The following is a 16,621-nucleotide window of genomic DNA, read 5'->3' as shown; positions in this document are numbered from 1 at the left end:
AGAACTAGTTCTAGGATGGGTGGAGCTATACAGAGAAACCATGTCATGGGGGGCGAGGAGAGACAAATCTTGCATACAGAATTCCAATAAGTTTTTTTTTTTTTTTCTTTACTTTTTTGGGCCTAGGTGGTCTTGCTAAGTAGCTTCGTGTGACCTTGAGTTTCTTATGCTACATTTGCCTTGAGTGCCAGGATTACAGTCAAGTGACTGGATGCATGGCACAGGTGATTTCTGCAGACACTTTATCCTCAGCAAGGTAGAGTGTAACTCCCTTCCTAAGTGTGGGCCTTGCACACTGACTTCTTTCCAAAGACTCCAGTAAGATGAGAGAAGATCTAGAGGGAACGTCACAGCAAGAGAACATGTAGACATTTCTTGTGCTGATCAGTTTTTGTCAACCTGACACAAACCTGGGAAGAGGAACGTTCAACTGAGAGATTGCCTGCATCACATTAGCCTGTGGGGCTTTTTCTTAGTTACTGATTGGTGTGGGTGGGCCCATTCTGCTATGGGTGGTGCCACCTCTGGGCATGTGGACCTGGGCTGTATAAGAAAGGTAGCTGAGGGACTGGAGTGATGGCTTAGTGGTTGGGTGGACTGGTCTTCAGAGGACCTGGGTTCAGTTCCCAGCATCTACATGGCGGCTCACAACTGTTTGTAGAGGATCTGACACCCTCATACGGACATGAATGTAGACAAAACACTACTGCACAGAAAAGTGGCTGAGCACGCCAGAGAGAACAAGCCAGTAAGCAGCATTCTTCCAGAGGCTCTTCTTCAGTTTGGGCTCCCAGGCTCCTACCTTGAGTGTGTGCCCTGGCTACCCATAATGATGGACTGTATCCCATGAGATGAAATAAACCCTTTTCTCCTGTACGGGGCTTTTGGTCATAGTGTTTATCACCATAACTGAAAGCAAATTAGGACTGCCTCAGCAGTCAAAGTTTATATCAGCAGTCAAACCAAGCTGGCAGTGTGGCCCTGGGTAGGATGTGATAGAAATAGCACTTTACATTGGCAACCCCTTCCAGAACCCTAGTCTAATGATGAGAAAATGTCAAATTCCAATAGAAGTACAATCTGCAAAGACTTTCAGACAAAGGTATAGCTCAGTGGTACAGCTACATGCAAAGGGCCCAAGGTTCAATCCCCAGAAATGACAACAACTCAAGGCCAGGCTTATGTCCCAGAACTAAGGAGGTTGAGGCAGGAGGATCAAAAGTTCAAAACCAGCCTGTACTATGTAGCAAGTTGAAAGACAGTGTGGAGTAGTTCTGAAGATTTTAGCTTAAAACAGAGGCTGCAGAGATGGCTAACAGGTGAAGAGTGTGGTCCTTGTACAGGACACGTTCCTCAGGTTCCTGGGTGTTGGGATTAAAGGTGCACACCACCCACTGCACCTGGACTAAATGTCAGATTTTGATAATAGGGAAACAAGTTGGGGAGGTCCCATGGAAACCCACTATATTATCCTCACATTTTAAAAAGTATTCATTTACGCGTTAATTTATGCATGTGTGTATGCCTACATGTTTACAAGTGCTACGTGCACGTTGATGCCTGCATCATTTTTTAAAAATGGTTCTAAAACACTCTTATTTGACGGGGATGGGGAAACAATCACCATCACCTGAGTCTTATAACCTCCATAGTAATCCTATAATGTCAAGGTTCAGAAGCAGAAAAGACTTTGCCCTTAACAAAGATGGTAGGCGCTAGCGTCGAGAGACGTAGCCTGCCCCGGACAAAGAGGGCGGCCCCGCCGGCAGGAACCGGAAACACGAGTCTGGGCGTTCCGCCGGGCACGGTGGGCACTGGGTCGCGCAAGGTGCGCGGGTCCGGGCATGAAGCTGGGCCGGGCCGCTCTGGCCCTGCTGCTGCTGGCGCCGTGTGTGGTTCGTGCGGTGGAGCCCATCAGCCTGGGTCTGGCCCTGGCCGGAGTACTCACCGGCTATATCTCCTACCCGCGCCTCTACTGCCTCTTTGCCGAGTGCTGCGGCCAGAAGCGGAGCCTCAGCCGGGAGGGTAGGCGGGCACCAGGCTACCGGGATGCTGCGGAGGAGGGCTGGCGCCGCGGGCAGGCCAGACTTTGGTCCGAGGGCTGAGAGATGAGTGGTCCGGGCCGGGGGCAGGGTGTCAGCGCTGCGCGGAGCTCACAGGGGCGGCCTCACGGCACCTCTTCCGCTTGGCTTTGGGGCGCAGCCTGGCAGCCCGAAACGTCCCAAGGCCAAGCCCTAGGAAGGGCAGAGTTCGCAGCACCGGGGGTCCTTCAGCGCTCTCCAGATCAGGCCCTGACAGCCTGGGAATGGGGCTGCATTTTGCCAGCTTATTTCTCTCCTGATCAGAGTGATCTTTCCTTTTCTCAGCGCTGCAGAAGGATCTGGATAACAAGCTCTTTGGACAGCATCTTGCAAAAAAAGTCATCTTAAACGCCGTGTCTGGTTTCCTAAGCAACCCGAAGCCCAAGAAGCCCCTTACTCTATCCCTGCACGGGTGGACGGGCACCGGCAAAAACTTCGCCAGCAAGATCATCGCAGAGAATATTTACGAGGGTGGACTGAACAGTGACTATGTACACCTGTTTGTGGCCACGCTACACTTCCCCCACGCCTCTAACATCACGCTGTATAAGGCAAGAGCGTTAATTGACCTCCTTCGTGGATGACCCGAGATTGGAGTTTCTCTGTTGTGGGGTGGGATGTGGGAATTCCACGTCAGTGAGCGAGCCTCAATATGGCTCTGTATGTCAGTTCCTCTTTAAAAGGTGTGCACAGAACGGGCCGTGGTCATTTCCGTTGGAGGAATGACAGCTATGGATAGGATAGCCCGTGCACCGCGTTTCGAAGAGAGCTGTCAAGGGCTGGGGCTAGCTCAGGGTAGAGCACTTGCCCAGAATGTGCAAAGTTCTGGATTAAATATCTCCACCCCAACTCCCACTCCACCCCCTGTGGCGAGGGTGCGGTGGGGGGTAGATACGTAGGTTACAAAGGGTTTGAGATACATACAGTAATTAGACCATCAAAGTTTTATGAATGACCTCTATGTAACAACTTGGCTGCGGAAGTGGGGACATAACTCCAGGGTCTTTAGGAGCCCCCCCCCCCCACACACACACCCTATTGTGAAAAGGAAAGCCTAGTGAGTCAAGCTTGCTTCCACTCAGCTGTTGCAACCTGCTATTGCTAATTCTGATGACAGGCTCGCACCTGAATTCAGGGTCTGTCCCTCCCTCCCTACAGCTGTGCAGTTGTGGCTGTCACACAACCGAGAAGGGACGTAGAACGGTGCTTCGACCCCACCTGTGTTCACTTGCACACTCCCCCTTCTGTTAAGCAGTGTTGTCGCTGTAACTGTGGCTTTGTGCAGGTTGTTTAGCAGTTTAATCTCATGGCCTGAGATCAGCTGGGTGTTTTCCTACACAGCTGTATTCCCAGCCGGCTGAGGCAGGAGGATCATACATTTGAGGTTAGACTGGGCTACATAGTAAGCTTCTGTTTGCAAACAGAAATGAAGAGGAGGCAGGTGGAGGAAGAAAAGAAACTAGGGCCCAGTATCGTTTCCTCAGTGGCTTTGGGGAGGAAATACAAACTGTTCAATGAACAGTGCTTGTCTTGTCTTGTCTCTCTGCAATGGGCACCCGCTCAGTCTGTTATTCTGGTAGATGGGGGCAGAACACTGGGCAAACCTTCTCTGTTGGGTTCTAACAACTGAGTGAGTTGCATGGAAATGTTCACTTGCCACATAGTGTTTAGCCAGCCACCTCAGGTCTCTGAAGGTTCCTCTATGGCAGTTTCTCAACCTTCCTAATGCTGTGACCCTTTAATTCAGTTCCTCATAAAATGATTTCGTTGTTACTTCATAACTGTTATTTTGCTGTTATGAATCTTAACATAAATATCTGACACGCAGGTATCTGATAAGTGCCAACCCCCGGGGGTCTCGACCCACAGGTTGAGAACCGCTGCTGGAAGGGGAAGGTGGTCCAAACCTGCAGAGTTGCTGTTTACATTAGATACAAATGGAAATCTGTAACCAGGTCATGGAGCCAATGGAAAAACCCCAAGCAGATGTACAATGTCACTGCTAGTGTGTCCTTCAGTAAGATACATCCCTGCCTTCCCCAGCTCACTTGAGGAGGAGGAGGGTGGGTGGAAATACCTACATGTTAGGTAGAATTTGGGCTCAGTTTTCTGAGGAAGATGCTTAAGAGGTTGATGTGTTGTCCCCTTGATGGCTTAGCATGTAAGAACCTGGCTGGGATTTGTTAGGGGCTGGCTTATTTCATTCTTAGCATCAGCCCCACCAAACAACCAAATACGAATCAGGTGAGTTTGTTCGTTTGCTTTGTTTCTGAGATGGCTGCCTATGTGCTCATTGCTGCAGCCTGGGCGACCCTGAGCTCTGTATTACTGTTATCATGTTATCATCATCATTATTTTTGTTTGGTTTGGGTTTTGTTTTGTTTTTGTTTTTTGGGGTTTTTTTGTTTTGTTTTGTTTTTTTGTCTTTCGAGACAGGGTTTCTCTGTGTAAACCAGGCTGGCCTCGAACTCAAAAATCCACCTGCCTCTGCCTCCCAAGTGCTGGGATTAAAGGTGTGCACCACCACTGCCCGGCCGGTTTGTTTTTTTAATTTTGTGTTTGTGTGTGCTTGTGAACATGTGTGTTCATGGAGGCCATAGGTCTGTCTCCAGATGCATTCAGAGAGTGTTACCAGTCAGCAAAGCCTCGTCACACCCCTCCCAAAATGCTAAGCACTCAAATTCAGACTCCCTAAGGGAAGCCTTATGCAGCACTTTCCCACTGTGATTGAGTCTGCTTCTCCAGGCTGGACTGCCGAGGAAGGGCTGAGGTGATGGTGGGTTTCTACCTCTCATCCACAGGCTATCAAGCACAGAATATATGTGACATTGCCATTGTGAGGACAGAACTGGTGCCTGGCTGACACAGCCTCAGTGTGATTGCAGTGTAAGGTCACAAACCTTACATTGGCATAGGACAGGGCTGGACTGAAACCCTGTCCTGCCCCAGCCTGATTACATCAGGGAAGCTGCTGAAGCACTCTGTACCTCAGGGTCCTCGCCTGTGGCATGGGTATGATGCTGTCCATCAGGAAGTGTCGTGAGGCCAATGGTGTGTGTGTGTAATGCTCACAACACCATGCTCCAGAAACACAGCCATTGTCCTGAGGGGGTAAAGTTGTTCTGAGGGGCTGGGGCTTGCTTAGCACTAGTGAGGCTCTGGGTAAAACTGTGCAAAAACAAAGAAACCCAAAGCTGATAAAACTACCCCCACTGAGAGCTCAGAATTATAGAGCAAATCTTTTTGTGCAATGTGTGGAAGCATTCACCTGTCCAAAAAAAAAAAAAGCTTATTGGCCAATGAGCTGAGGCAGGATTAAGGAGGTGGGACATCACATCGGCAGAGATATAGAGTTGGAAGCGCGGGAAATTTGCCCCAGACCACAGATGGAGAGAGACACGTGAAACTGAAGGAGAGGTAACTTGCCATGTGGCACTCACAGAATAAAGCAGAATTACTGAGATATGAACTAATTGGGGAACAGAGCCAAAGCTCTGAGCCCGGGTATTTCTTCATTTATACTTCAGTCTTAGAGTCATTACTTCAGAGAACTGGGAACATAGGTGGCAAAGCCCGAGGTTACACTGAATGGGCTCCCTTGTCCTTCAGGACCAGTTACAGATGTGGATCCGAGGCAACGTGAGCGCCTGTGCTCGCTCCATCTTCATCTTTGACGAGATGGACAAGATGCATGCTGGCCTCATCGACGCCATCAAGCCTTTCCTAGACTATTACGATGTGTTAGATGAGATCTCCTATCAGAAGGCCATCTTCATCTTCCTCAGGTGAGGCTGTGGCTAGGACATGGTGGGAGAGCCTCGAGCTCTGGGAGCTTTGGGAAGGAGTGCAGTCTCCTCACTGCAATTGTTTCGGCAGCAATGCAGGGGCAGAAAGGATCACAGATGTGGCTCTGGATTTCTGGAAGAGCGGGAAGCAGAGGGAAGAGATCAAGCTCAGAGACATGGAGCACGCCCTGTCCGTGTCGGTCTTCAATAACAAGAACAGTAAGTATGGCTGTCTTGTGAGTCCAACCCCCTAACCGCACACCTTCGGTGGTCCCCGGACCCAGCGGAATCCCTGAGTGACATCTGTTAATGAGCTGCAGGAGGCTTTATAGATGAATTGGTTAAGACAGGGTTTGCTCTCCATTCCTTGTAGAGAAAGAGCATGCAGTTGAAGCAGAAGGCCACCGTAGCTGGCCGCAGGGAGGGTAGTAACTGGAAGGGCCTCTCCCTTTGCACTGTCCTAGAACTCTGCCCATGGGCTTTCCCTCTGGAACAGACACTTGACCTGCTCGTTGACTCAGTGTGTTCCCTTGTGGGGTAGATCGATGCCTGTTGTCTGTTTCTTACGGAGCACACAAGCTCAGAGAAGGTGCTTGCACAGTACCAGGCAGCCAGAGCTTTTGACTTTGAGCTCAGCTGCTTCTCCAGCTACTGTCATGGAGACCTTTGACCTTGAACCCTGGGAGGCAGACAGCCGAGGGTGACTCACTGGTTACCTCACCAGGTCTTTGAGGTGACAAAAGGCTACAGGCCCCGCCCTGGAAACACGCTCACCAAGAAATCCGCTTTGAAGTTGGGTGACTAGCATAGTGTGTTCTGTTACTCCTGTGCAGATGGAATACTACTAAGACTTGAAAAGTCTCTCTTGATGCTAAAAAGATGACAGGAAATACAGACTGATGGGGAAGCAGTCCATCAGAACACTGTGTGCGTGTGTGGTTTGATTGTGTGTCCAAGGCAGGAGGACCTCCTACGGGGCTGTGGCAGGGATGAGAGACAGGTGAGACATCTCTCACAGGTTGACAGTAGTGCTGGTTTGGACAACGAGAACAGTCTGGGGCGGGGGTGGGGAGAAGACTGCATATATGTTGGGCCACGCTGGAAGGACACATTTGCTTGAGGACAGATTTCTCAGTTGGCAGTATATGGGTGGTTTTACTTGTATATAGTTCACACTTACACCCAGGGCCATGCACATGCCAGTGAAGTGCCCTGCCACCAGCCTGGGGTTTTTAAGGTCATGTGATCATCTGAAGTCACATGATGAGCGCGGAGCTGCTGAGTGCTTGGTGGGTCAGGTGGTCAGATTTTCATCTTTCGGGCTGTGCTCAGGAACACCTCCCCAGCCAGGCAGATGCCCCAGCTCCATCCCCACGGTTCAGTTCTTTGTGCATCTAGCACAGGGTAGGTCTTGGTGACTGCTCTACAGTCGGTTTGTTCTTTGCTGTGGCCACAGGTCCTCCCCCAAGTACAGAGCACCATTCGGAGAACACAGACCTTGGGCTATCTGCACAGCTTGCATTGGGAGCCAGAGCAGAAGGATTAATAGGATAAGCAGGACATGAAGACATGTCAAGGGCTCTCTAGGGCATCCTGCAGGTGCCGATGTTCCCAGGACTGGGAGGCTAAGCCATGCAGAACCAGGCTTTTGTAGGGAAGATGTTGTCAGAGTCCAGACCCTTGAGGTACACAGCCTTGCTGGCATGCCTTACTACCCAGGGGAGTCTAGGTGTCCCTTCCAGAACGCTCTGCCTGGTTTAGGCACTGGCAGGCAGCAGCTGTGGATCCCTTCTTAATTGCAGGTCCAGCTGCAGAAGCTCTAGCTGGAGACTGGCTGGTGGACCCTGTGGACAATCCTCCCTTACCTCTTTTCAAACCTCTTCCAACCTGTCCATCAGCTTCTTACCACACTGCCTGGGTCCCAGCACACAGTATGGCACATGTGGCCCTTTAGTCTGCCTCCCATCTCTAAGGCACACTGGAGAGGCCTTTCCAAGCCCAGAGCTCTAAAGGCTCTAAAGTGTCTGTTTTAAAGCTTTTTGTGTGTTTTTCATTTTTGTGTGCCCTGTGTGTGTGTGTATGTCCAGAAAGGGTTTGCATCCCTGGACCCAGAGTTGCACATGGTTGTGAGCAGTACTGAGGAGTACGGGGACCCAACTCAGGTCCTCTGCAATGAACAATAAGTGTTCATGTTGTTTTTGTATAACAAGAGTCTCTCTGTGTAGCCCTGGCTGGCCTGGAACTCAGATCCACCTGCCTCTGCCTCAGGAGTGCTGGGATTAAAGGTGTACACTGTTAAAGTCTTTTTTAACTAATGAACCCCAAAGGTGTCCCCTTATGTCACAGCTGCAACCCAAGGCAGTGTTCATAGTCAGTTCTCAGCCCCCAGTGAACACCTGGTAATTATTCTGTTTGGACCGATCAGTATTACATGGCACCTTTCTGTCTTTCCTAGGTGGCTTCTGGCACAGCAGCCTCATTGACCGGAACCTCATAGATTATTTTGTCCCCTTCCTGCCCCTGGAGTACAAGCACCTAAGAATGTGCATCAGAGTGGAGATGCAGTCCCGTGGCTATGAAGTGGATGAGGACATTATCAGCAAGGTAGCTGAAGAGATGACGTTCTTCCCCAAGGAGGAGAAGGTCTTCTCTGACAAGGGCTGCAAGACTGTGTTCACCAAGCTGGACTATTACCTGGATGACTGAGCCCTGCTGCCCAGTGCTCTGTAGGTCCTCTCCTCTCCCCAGAAGAGGCTTGGACACTGCCTGCTGAGGTTAACAGGGATCCCGTCAGGGACGGTTTCTGCTCCTTAGAGCCTGCAGGTAGCCATGCTGTAGGGACCACAGATGCAACATGGACCTGAAGCTCCTGGAGCCTCCAGAGGATGAAACCAGCCCCCAGCCTGCCCTTTCTGGGCTCATGATTTTTTAAAATTATGTTTTAATTTCAGATGTTTTTGTTTTGCGGCAGGACAAGTAAGTTTTACTGCAAATGTGATAACTTTATTTAAAATGGTTTTTAATACTATGAGAAGCCTTTCAGCTGCTGGCCTTGTGTGTCTTTTGAGACGGGTGGATGACATTGCCAGCATTTCTACTGCAGAAACCCAAGCATGGACATCTGCTGCATGGAATGGTATCTCAGAAACAAGGGGGCTGAAGGCAGCCCTGCAAGGGACCATGCAGTGGTCAGATGAGACTGGATCACAGGAAGAGCCTATGCTCTTCCCTGGACTCCTTAGTAATAAGACAAGTGAGCTTAATGACCCTGCATGAACGTCAGGTCCACTCCAGATGCCCAGGCGTGAGAGCTCTGGAGAGGCTTGTTTTGTGTAACACACAAGTGCCTGCCAAGGGGCGGGGCTTCTGTAGGTGTGGTTGTCGGTCACGGTCCTGACAGTGCTGGGTTTAGCAGGGAGAAAAGGGCCAAACTAGGTCAACCACTGGCAGGACCAGCCTCTGCTACCAGCCTGTTCAAGGACCCTTTTCAGGTGGCCTAGGGCTCCCAATGATAGTTCAAGTCCCCAGAAGTCATGTCAGGTCTGACCACTCAGCTGAAGACAGCCCTAACTGAGGAGCATGGGTTCCTCTGTCCTACTGACTCCTGACTTTGTAGATGTGGCAGCATGGGACAGGTGGGTTCTGTATCGGGCTCCTAGACACCAACTAAGAAACGAAGGGAGCAGCAGTATGTGGGTGCAGAGGCTTACCCTTCCAGACTTCTCCGCCTTGTGAGAGCCTTGTATCAACACTGCGGAGAAGCGAGGTTAGCGCAGTTAGGCTGAGATCTGGCCAACAGACCGAACTAGGATCAAGTTCTTTGTCAGCTCTGGGCGGGAAGGTGGAGCAACTCGGTCTCTCAGCAGTGGCCAGGGATCAGACCCTGATAAAAAAGACATCTCTGAGTAGGAAAGCTGGCCACGGCATCCAGAACACCACAAACCATCCAAGGCACTGAGTGTGAGGGCCAAGTGTAGGGCACAGAGCCCGAGTCCAGGTTCTGATCTAGACCCAGCAGCTGTGGACAGCTCACTGTTAGGAGGACGTTAGGTGGTAGAAGCCGTCTCGGCTAAGTCCCTGGAGCTTGCTCACCAGCCTGTCTAGCTGGCTCTGAGCTCCAGAGCCTGGTCGGAAGGTGGAAAACTAAAGGGCCCAAGTATGCATGTAATTGCCTGCCCCTCATGTATGTGACCACCACACAGAAAGAGCCCTTCCTTACCTGAAGCTCCCCAGCATTTAAAGAAAACGTTGATCTTTTGTGTGGTGACATCAATCTGCATATGCAGGTATGGAAGGCAAGCAGTACACACACAGGCCACCCCAGAGCCTTGATTCTGACCTTGGTTTGCTACCACACAGACAAGGAAAACTTAGGAAAGTGATGCCTCACAATGTACCAGTTTTTATTATTTTGTACCCAGCTCTGTCCATGTCTTCTTACAGGTAGGCTGGGGAGGCTGGGGCAGGCCACACCAGGCCTTTCAAAGTTGGAGATCAGTAACAGCAGTCCAAAGGTGGCCAACACGTGTCCACGTATTACATCATTGTAAACAGAAAAGCTGGTTTCTTCTTGACAGGGAGCCCAGCAGGTTATAAACAGTAACTTGGCTCCAGTCCAAGAATATGGCACAAAAGTCAGCCTCATCTCGGCAGGTTTGTTTGCTTCCTGCTTTGAGACAGGGTCTCTGTACGTAGCTCAGCTAAACTCCTCTTCCTCAGTGCTACGATTACAGGCATGCACACCACTGGCCTGGTATTCACTTGTGTGATACCAGGCTGACCTCAAACTTGAGACAGCCCTGCCATGGCCTCCGGGTACTGGGACTAAAGGTGAGCAGCACCACACTCAGATCATCATGGCATTTCTAAAAGACCAGATGTGACCTAGTGTGCTCTGTAAGGCACGCTAGTTACAAGGCACACTGTGTTACAAAACAGTTACTCTGCCACACTACACAAACACGGCAGTGTGTCTGTCTGCAGATGCATGGCCACTCCAGGACAAAATGGTTCACAAGGATGGAATTGCAGGCTCAGCCCTGGCTGCTGCTCAAGTCAACATCCTGAGATTACACCCAGAACCCACAAACTGAGGACTCTGGGATCTAAAGTTGTGCCAGTATTTCTACTCTCTACACAGTTCGTAATAAAACCTTTTTTTTCTTTTGAGAGTTTCATGTAACTCAGGCTGTTCTCAAACTCAAAAGATACCTGAGGAATCCTGATCTTCCCGATGGAATCATGGGTATTATACCTCCATATCCAACAATAAAAACCTGAGGATAGGCCTTATTCTAATTTCTGTCCTTCCTAAGATTTTTTTTTTTTTTTTTTTTTGGTTTTTCAAGACAGGGTTTCTCTGTGTCCTGGCTGTCTGGAACTCACCAGGCTGGCCTCAAACTCAGAAATCCGCCTGTCTCTGCCTCCCAAGTGCTGGGATTAAAGGCATGTGCCACCACCGCCCGGCGATTTTTTTTTTTTAAAGGGTTCTCTGTGTAGTCTTGGCTCTCCTGGAACTCACCCAGTAGACCAGGTTGGGCTAGAACTCTCAGAGATCCACCTGCCTCTGCCTCAGGAGTGCTGGGATTAAAGGCGTGCACCTGCACTCATGGCACTTCCTAGGTTTTAAATGCATGACATCTTACATTTATTACCTAAGCTTTAGAAGTAAAAACATAAATTTTAAATATGTGTGTGTCAAAAAAAAAAAAAAAAACAAAAAAAAAAAAAAAAAAAAAAAAGAAAAAAAAAAAAACCCAAAAACCCTGGCACCTCTAGTGTGCAGCAGACATCTCCTTCCCATGGGATTCGGGAAGCCCCGGCCTAGAGCTTCTTTTCCTATGCATGTTCCCCAAATCGGAGCAAGTGTAACAGGCAAGCAGGGACCAAAGACCTCCCTCAAAAATGACAGCTCATCCTGATGCAAGCAGGGGAGGCTGGGGTGGATCTAACAGTTGGTAGGGAAGGTACATGGCTGTGACCCCACAGTGGGAGACAGGAGAGGGAATTCCACAGCCAGGGTTGTGAGCAGCAGCAAAAGTAAGGTATAAACTCAAAGGCTCTGTGTGTCCCAGTGTGCTCCAGGGGCTTCAGAGGGAGGCCCGCTGCTCATGCCGACAGTTCAGCCAAGGTCAAGCCCACATGCTCCAGCAGCGAGCACCTGTCAGTGCCACCAGCTTCTGAAAATTGTGAGTACCAGCTCAAGGCAAAACAAAACAAAACAAAAAGCCAGCACAGTGGGAATTCCTGGCAGGAAACCCTGCTTCCCCGAGGATGCTGCAGGGGGCTGCAGGCCCATTAGTGGCATCTGAAGCATGGGTGCTATTGGCCACACAGGACCCTTGGCCTGCATTCAGACACTTGATTTTAGGCACTTGATTCACAGTAACAGTGAGAGTTCTAAAAGTTCATCTTCAGATGCTGCACTGACAGCACCCCAAGTCCACAGGTGCAAATATGCAAAGCCCCAAGTGGGGAGCTTCAAAGTGCTTCTCCATGGCAAGGCCCTGGGGGGCAGGGAGGCTCCCCTGGATCGTCCCACTTCACTGGGCGAAGAGTTCAGTGGAAATCCAGCCGTGACTGCACGGTCTTGCAGCCCTTGTCCGAGTAGATCTTCTCATCCTTGGGGAAAAAGGTCATTTCGTCTGCCACACTGGTGACGACCTCCTCATCCACAGCAGCCCCTCGGGCCCTCATCTCTGCCCGAACGCACATTTTCACGTGTCTGTACTCCAAGGGCAGGAAGGGGACGAAGTAGTCGATGAGGTTTTTGTCTATCAGCCCACTGTGCCACAGGCCACCTGCAGAACAAGACACAGTGGGTCTCCTGTCACTGCCACCTAGTCATATCCCAGCCTTCATGCCTTCATCCTTCCAGGGCCTCTCTGTCAAGTGACATATGCCCTCATACCCCAAGAAATCTCCCTACAGCAGCAAAGCCACAAGCAAGAGTGTCGCTGGCTTCGTAAGACACACTGCTGAGAACCCGCTCAATGCCAGCAGAGCGCTGGGTTCCCCGCTCTGTAGCGGACTCACTGTGCTTGTTGTTGAAGACGCCCACAGACAGCACAGGTTCCAGGTCCTTCAGCTGGATCTCCTCCCTTTTTCTTCCTGCCCGCCAGAAGTCCAGGGCCGTCTTAGTTATCAGGTCCCCTCCTGCATTGCTGAGTTGGCCAGAGATGCAAAGACCAATATCACATGTGAATAACACCCGCCCAAGGCTTTATTCCTTTTCAATGCTAGAAATGACCATGTGGTCCTGTGCCCAGTAAGCAGGTGCCATTGTGACACTCCAGCTCCTAGGGGTGTTACATTTCTAGTCTTCCAAAGCTTTAAGTCAGGACTATTTGCAGTGTGCTACCAGACAAGGATAAAAAGCTTGTCTGCCCGCAAGGAATACAAGTGCAGTGTTTAGAACTCAGAGTGGCTGACAGGGTAACAAGCACTGTGCCAAAGGACCACGATGGCTCATCCCCAACTCCCTCTATGCCAGACTGACACTGGGAAGTGAGAAATGACGAGTGGGCCTATGGCTTTGCCAAGCTGGCATGTCTGTCCCAGATGGCCGGGAGAACCCTGAGAAGCCTCGTTGGCTGACCTGAGGAAGATGAAGATGGCTTTGCGGTAGGAAATCCCATCCACCTGCTCATAGTAGTCCAGGAAGGGCTTGATGGCGTCGATGATCCCAGGATGCAGCTTGTCCATCTCATCAAAGATAAAGACCGAGCTGCCACACGCGCTCACATTGCCTCGGATCCACTTCTGGAGCTGGTCCTAGACCAACCTCAAAGAGAGATGCAGCTCAGAGGATTTTCCAGAGGATGAAGGGGAGGAGCTGCCTGGGCCTCAGGAAGCCACCAACTGTATACTTCCCCCACACAGCAGACGACACTCTCCCCAACTCTATCACAAGTGGAGAGGCACTAGCCATTGAAGCCTGGCCACCCCAGTTCAATCCCTAGGACCCAAATGGCTAAAGGAGAGAACTGACTTCCAAAAAGCCACCGCTCACCTCCGCATACAGGCCCAAACAAGGAGGAAGAAGAACCCAAGTAGCTTCTGTCAAGGTATTTTATCACAGCAACAGGAAAAGAAACCGAGACACCAGACACACAGAAATGACAAGAGGACTCAGATTTGCCCGATGCAGGGGACCAAGGCTCTGGACTGATGCAGTGAGAGAAGATGCTGCCCCAGCTGGCATGAGAAACCCTGAGCTCCATCCCTACCCCCTTGCTTTACTGAGACACCCAAGCACCAACTTCTCATCCCCCTAAGAGGGAAAGGCCACAACTATGGACTTCCCACTGCAAATACTGTATTTCAAGAGCTCTGGAGTAAAATCTGGAAAACATGAACATTTACTCCGTGCTGGGGACTGTAGCTTGGTGGTACAGCACTTTCTCAGCACCTTCAAATAAACCCGGCCTTCCTTCTGGCACGCCTCCCTGCCTTACAACAGACTCAGTTTCATTTCCTTCTTCCACTGGGTTTCTGTTTGCTAGCTCCATCCAGTAGGAGGCCTAGCACCAACAAGCAAGACAGTCATTTACATCAGAATCAATGGATAAAATATGCAGAGATCTCACAAGGAGAATGTGGCAGAGGTCGGAAGTTTTAGAGACAAGTCACCTTACCTCTCTTGCCTACCTTCTCTCATTCCAGTCCCCTTCTCCCTCCCCCTAGTCCCAGGAATTGAATGATGCCCCCCTCCCCCCCACACACACTAGCTGCCTCCATGTTTTAATGTTCATAGCATCCTCTACCTCACTGGATTATTTTGGCATAACAATTTTTAAAAAGGGAAGGCGGGACACACTAAGGCACACCTATAATCCCAGCACTTGGAAGGTGAAGGTAGGATGGTCAAAAGTTCAAGGCCAGCCTCTGCTATTTAGTGAATTTGATGCCAACCTGGGCTACATTAGACCCTGTCTAAGACCACCCTCTCCCCCACATGCCATAAGATGGGCAGAGTGACAGATGCCTGCTAATCTCAATCCTCAGAAAGATGGATCACTAACACCAAAGCCAGCCTGGGCTAAACAAGGAGGCCTTGACTGAAAAAAGTATAGAGAGGCTAGGCTAGGCATTTCATCCCAGCCCTGGAAGGCAGAGGCAGGAGGACCTCTGCAAGTTCCAGGCCTGCCAGATCTATACGGTAAAACTCAGTCAACAGCCGGGCGGTGGTGGCGCACGCCTTTAGTCCCAGCACTTCGGAGGCAGAGGCAGGCGGATTTCTGAGTTCAAGGCCAGCCTGGTCTACAGAGTGAGTTCCAGGACAGCCAGGGCTACACAGAGAAACCCTGTCTCAAAAAAACAAAGCAAAACAAAAACCAAAACAACAACAAAAAACTCAGTCAACAAATAAATAGCACAGAGCAAAGCAAAGCAGCCAGATGGAGCTATTTCAAGGCAGAGAAAGAGAAGCAGAGGCTAGAGCTACAGAGCCGGTGCCCAGGGCATATGATCAGAGAGTGGTAGGTTTTCTTGCCTGGTACAGTTTTATCTTCTGCTCATGAGGGAAGTGCAGAGTAGAGACGAACAGGTGGACAAAGTTACTCTTCAGGCCTTTTGGATAAAGATTTTCAGCCACAATCTGGCTGACAAAATTCTTGCCCGTGCCAGCCCAGCCATGCAAGGACAGAGTCAGTGGTTTCTTGGGATTTTTGTTATTCCTGAAGCCAGTCAATGCCTTGAGAATCACTTCGGTGGCAAGATGCTGTCCAAACAGCTTCTCTTCCAAGTCCAGCTTGAGGGCTGCGGAGGTCCGCCCCGGAACAGAGAGAAAGCATACATTAAAAAAGTACCTGAAACTGGTCAGAGGCACAGTTAGCGACTGATCCAGCAGGTCTCTGCCAAGCGTCAGAGCCAGAACCATAAGGATCTACAGTCAGATCCTTAAGTGGCAGTTCTCCTAAACATCTAAGAGTCAAACAAGCTACACAGATTCATTCATCATCCAGAGAAGAAGCATCTCGCGGCTGTGCTCCGGGCTAGCTTTCCCGCCACCCCTGATGGCTCGGGGGGGAAAAAACAAAAACCAGCAAGAGCCAAAGGCGGGCTTTTTGGATGGAGCTGCATGCCTGACGCCCACGGACGGAGCGCACCCGCCGGCCCCGCTGCGCTCAGTTCTCAAGGTGGTCATCTCAAGGCCTGCGAAGGTGTGGCGAGGTCCCGGCCGTGTCAGTCTCCCGCCCGCCCCGACCTGCCCGCGGGCACGTACCCGATGTGTTGAGGGGCCGTTCCTCATGGCAGCACTCGGTGAAGCGGCAGTAAAAGTCGGTATAGGACAGGTAGCCGGTGAGCGCCGACACGGCCCCGATGGCGATGCCCACGCTCACGGGCTCAAACGCCGCCGCCACGTGGGCGGTCAGCAGCGCCCACAGGGCTGTGGAGCCCCCAAACGCCCCGATGTGTCTCATCGCACGCAACGAAGCACACAGCCCCTGCGCTCCGAGCGCAGGATCCAGCCCCAGCGGAGCAGCAGACCCTGCTTCCGGTACGGCGCTGTCACTTCCGCTTAGCCAGAATGCCGCCTTGTTGGAAAGGGGCGGGGAGACTATAGGCGCCATCCTTGTGAGTGTCAGGAAACCCTCCAGAGACTATTAAAGGAATTCCACTCCTGTCTTTAAGAGATCTTGTTTCGTTGATGTTTATTATACAAGCACGCACGCATATATGTATATATGAGACGGGGGTGGGGGTGGGACGGGGGAAATGTAGAGATGGACCAGTTGTTAGAAGCACTGACTT

At 50.8% G+C, this 16,621-nt stretch overlaps 2 protein-coding genes across 2 annotated transcripts; one reads left to right on the top strand and one right to left on the bottom strand.

Annotated features, from left to right (window-relative positions):
• Positions 1-1,775: 1,775 nt before the first annotated feature.
• Tor1a (torsin family 1 member A) lies at positions 1,776-8,908 on the top strand. Its single transcript, XM_034494277.2, has 5 exons — positions 1,776-2,025; positions 2,367-2,632; positions 5,691-5,866; positions 5,958-6,085; positions 8,322-8,908. Exons 1-5 carry the CDS (start codon positions 1,845-1,847, stop codon positions 8,570-8,572), a joined length of 1,002 nt encoding a protein of 333 aa, XP_034350168.1. The 5' UTR covers positions 1,776-1,844; the 3' UTR covers positions 8,573-8,908.
• A 1,340-nt stretch (positions 8,909-10,248) lies between these two features.
• On the bottom strand, positions 10,249-16,372 carry Tor1b (torsin family 1 member B). Its single transcript, XM_034493778.2, has 5 exons — positions 16,092-16,372; positions 15,360-15,625; positions 13,464-13,639; positions 12,902-13,029; positions 10,249-12,666 (listed from the first exon to the last, which is right to left on the bottom strand). The coding sequence occupies exons 1-5, from the start codon at positions 16,288-16,290 to the stop codon at positions 12,425-12,427; spliced, it is 1,011 nt and encodes a 336-aa protein (XP_034349669.1). The 5' UTR covers positions 16,291-16,372; the 3' UTR covers positions 10,249-12,424.
• Positions 16,373-16,621: the final 249 nt, after the last annotated feature.

Source organism: Arvicanthis niloticus, chromosome 2 (genome assembly GCF_011762505.2).
Source record: "Arvicanthis niloticus isolate mArvNil1 chromosome 2, mArvNil1.pat.X, whole genome shotgun sequence".
Taxonomy (NCBI): Eukaryota; Metazoa; Chordata; class Mammalia; order Rodentia; family Muridae; genus Arvicanthis; species Arvicanthis niloticus.
This window is presented reverse-complemented; position numbering and strand designations above follow the sequence as displayed.

Excerpts from the sequence above, each read along its gene's own strand:
- Tor1b (XM_034493778.2), bottom strand. The coding sequence starts at position 16,290 with ATGAGACACATCGGGGCGTTTGGGGGCTCCACAGCCCTGTGGGCGCTG. Across the intron at positions 13,030-13,463 it reads GCCATCTTCATCTTCCTCAG|CAATGCAGGAGGGGACCTGA; the intron begins GTCAGCCAACGA and ends TGGCCAACTCAG. Across the intron at positions 12,667-12,901 it reads CGTCTTCAACAACAAGCACA|GTGGCCTGTGGCACAGTGGG; the intron begins GTGAGTCCGCTA and ends CTTGTTCTGCAG.
- Tor1a (XM_034494277.2), top strand. The coding sequence starts at position 1,845 with ATGAAGCTGGGCCGGGCCGCTCTGGCCCTGCTGCTGCTGGCGCCGTGT. Across the intron at positions 2,026-2,366 it reads GCGGAGCCTCAGCCGGGAGG|CGCTGCAGAAGGATCTGGAT; the intron begins GTAGGCGGGCAC and ends TCCTTTTCTCAG. Across the intron at positions 2,633-5,690 it reads CTAACATCACGCTGTATAAG|GACCAGTTACAGATGTGGAT; the intron begins GCAAGAGCGTTA and ends CTTGTCCTTCAG.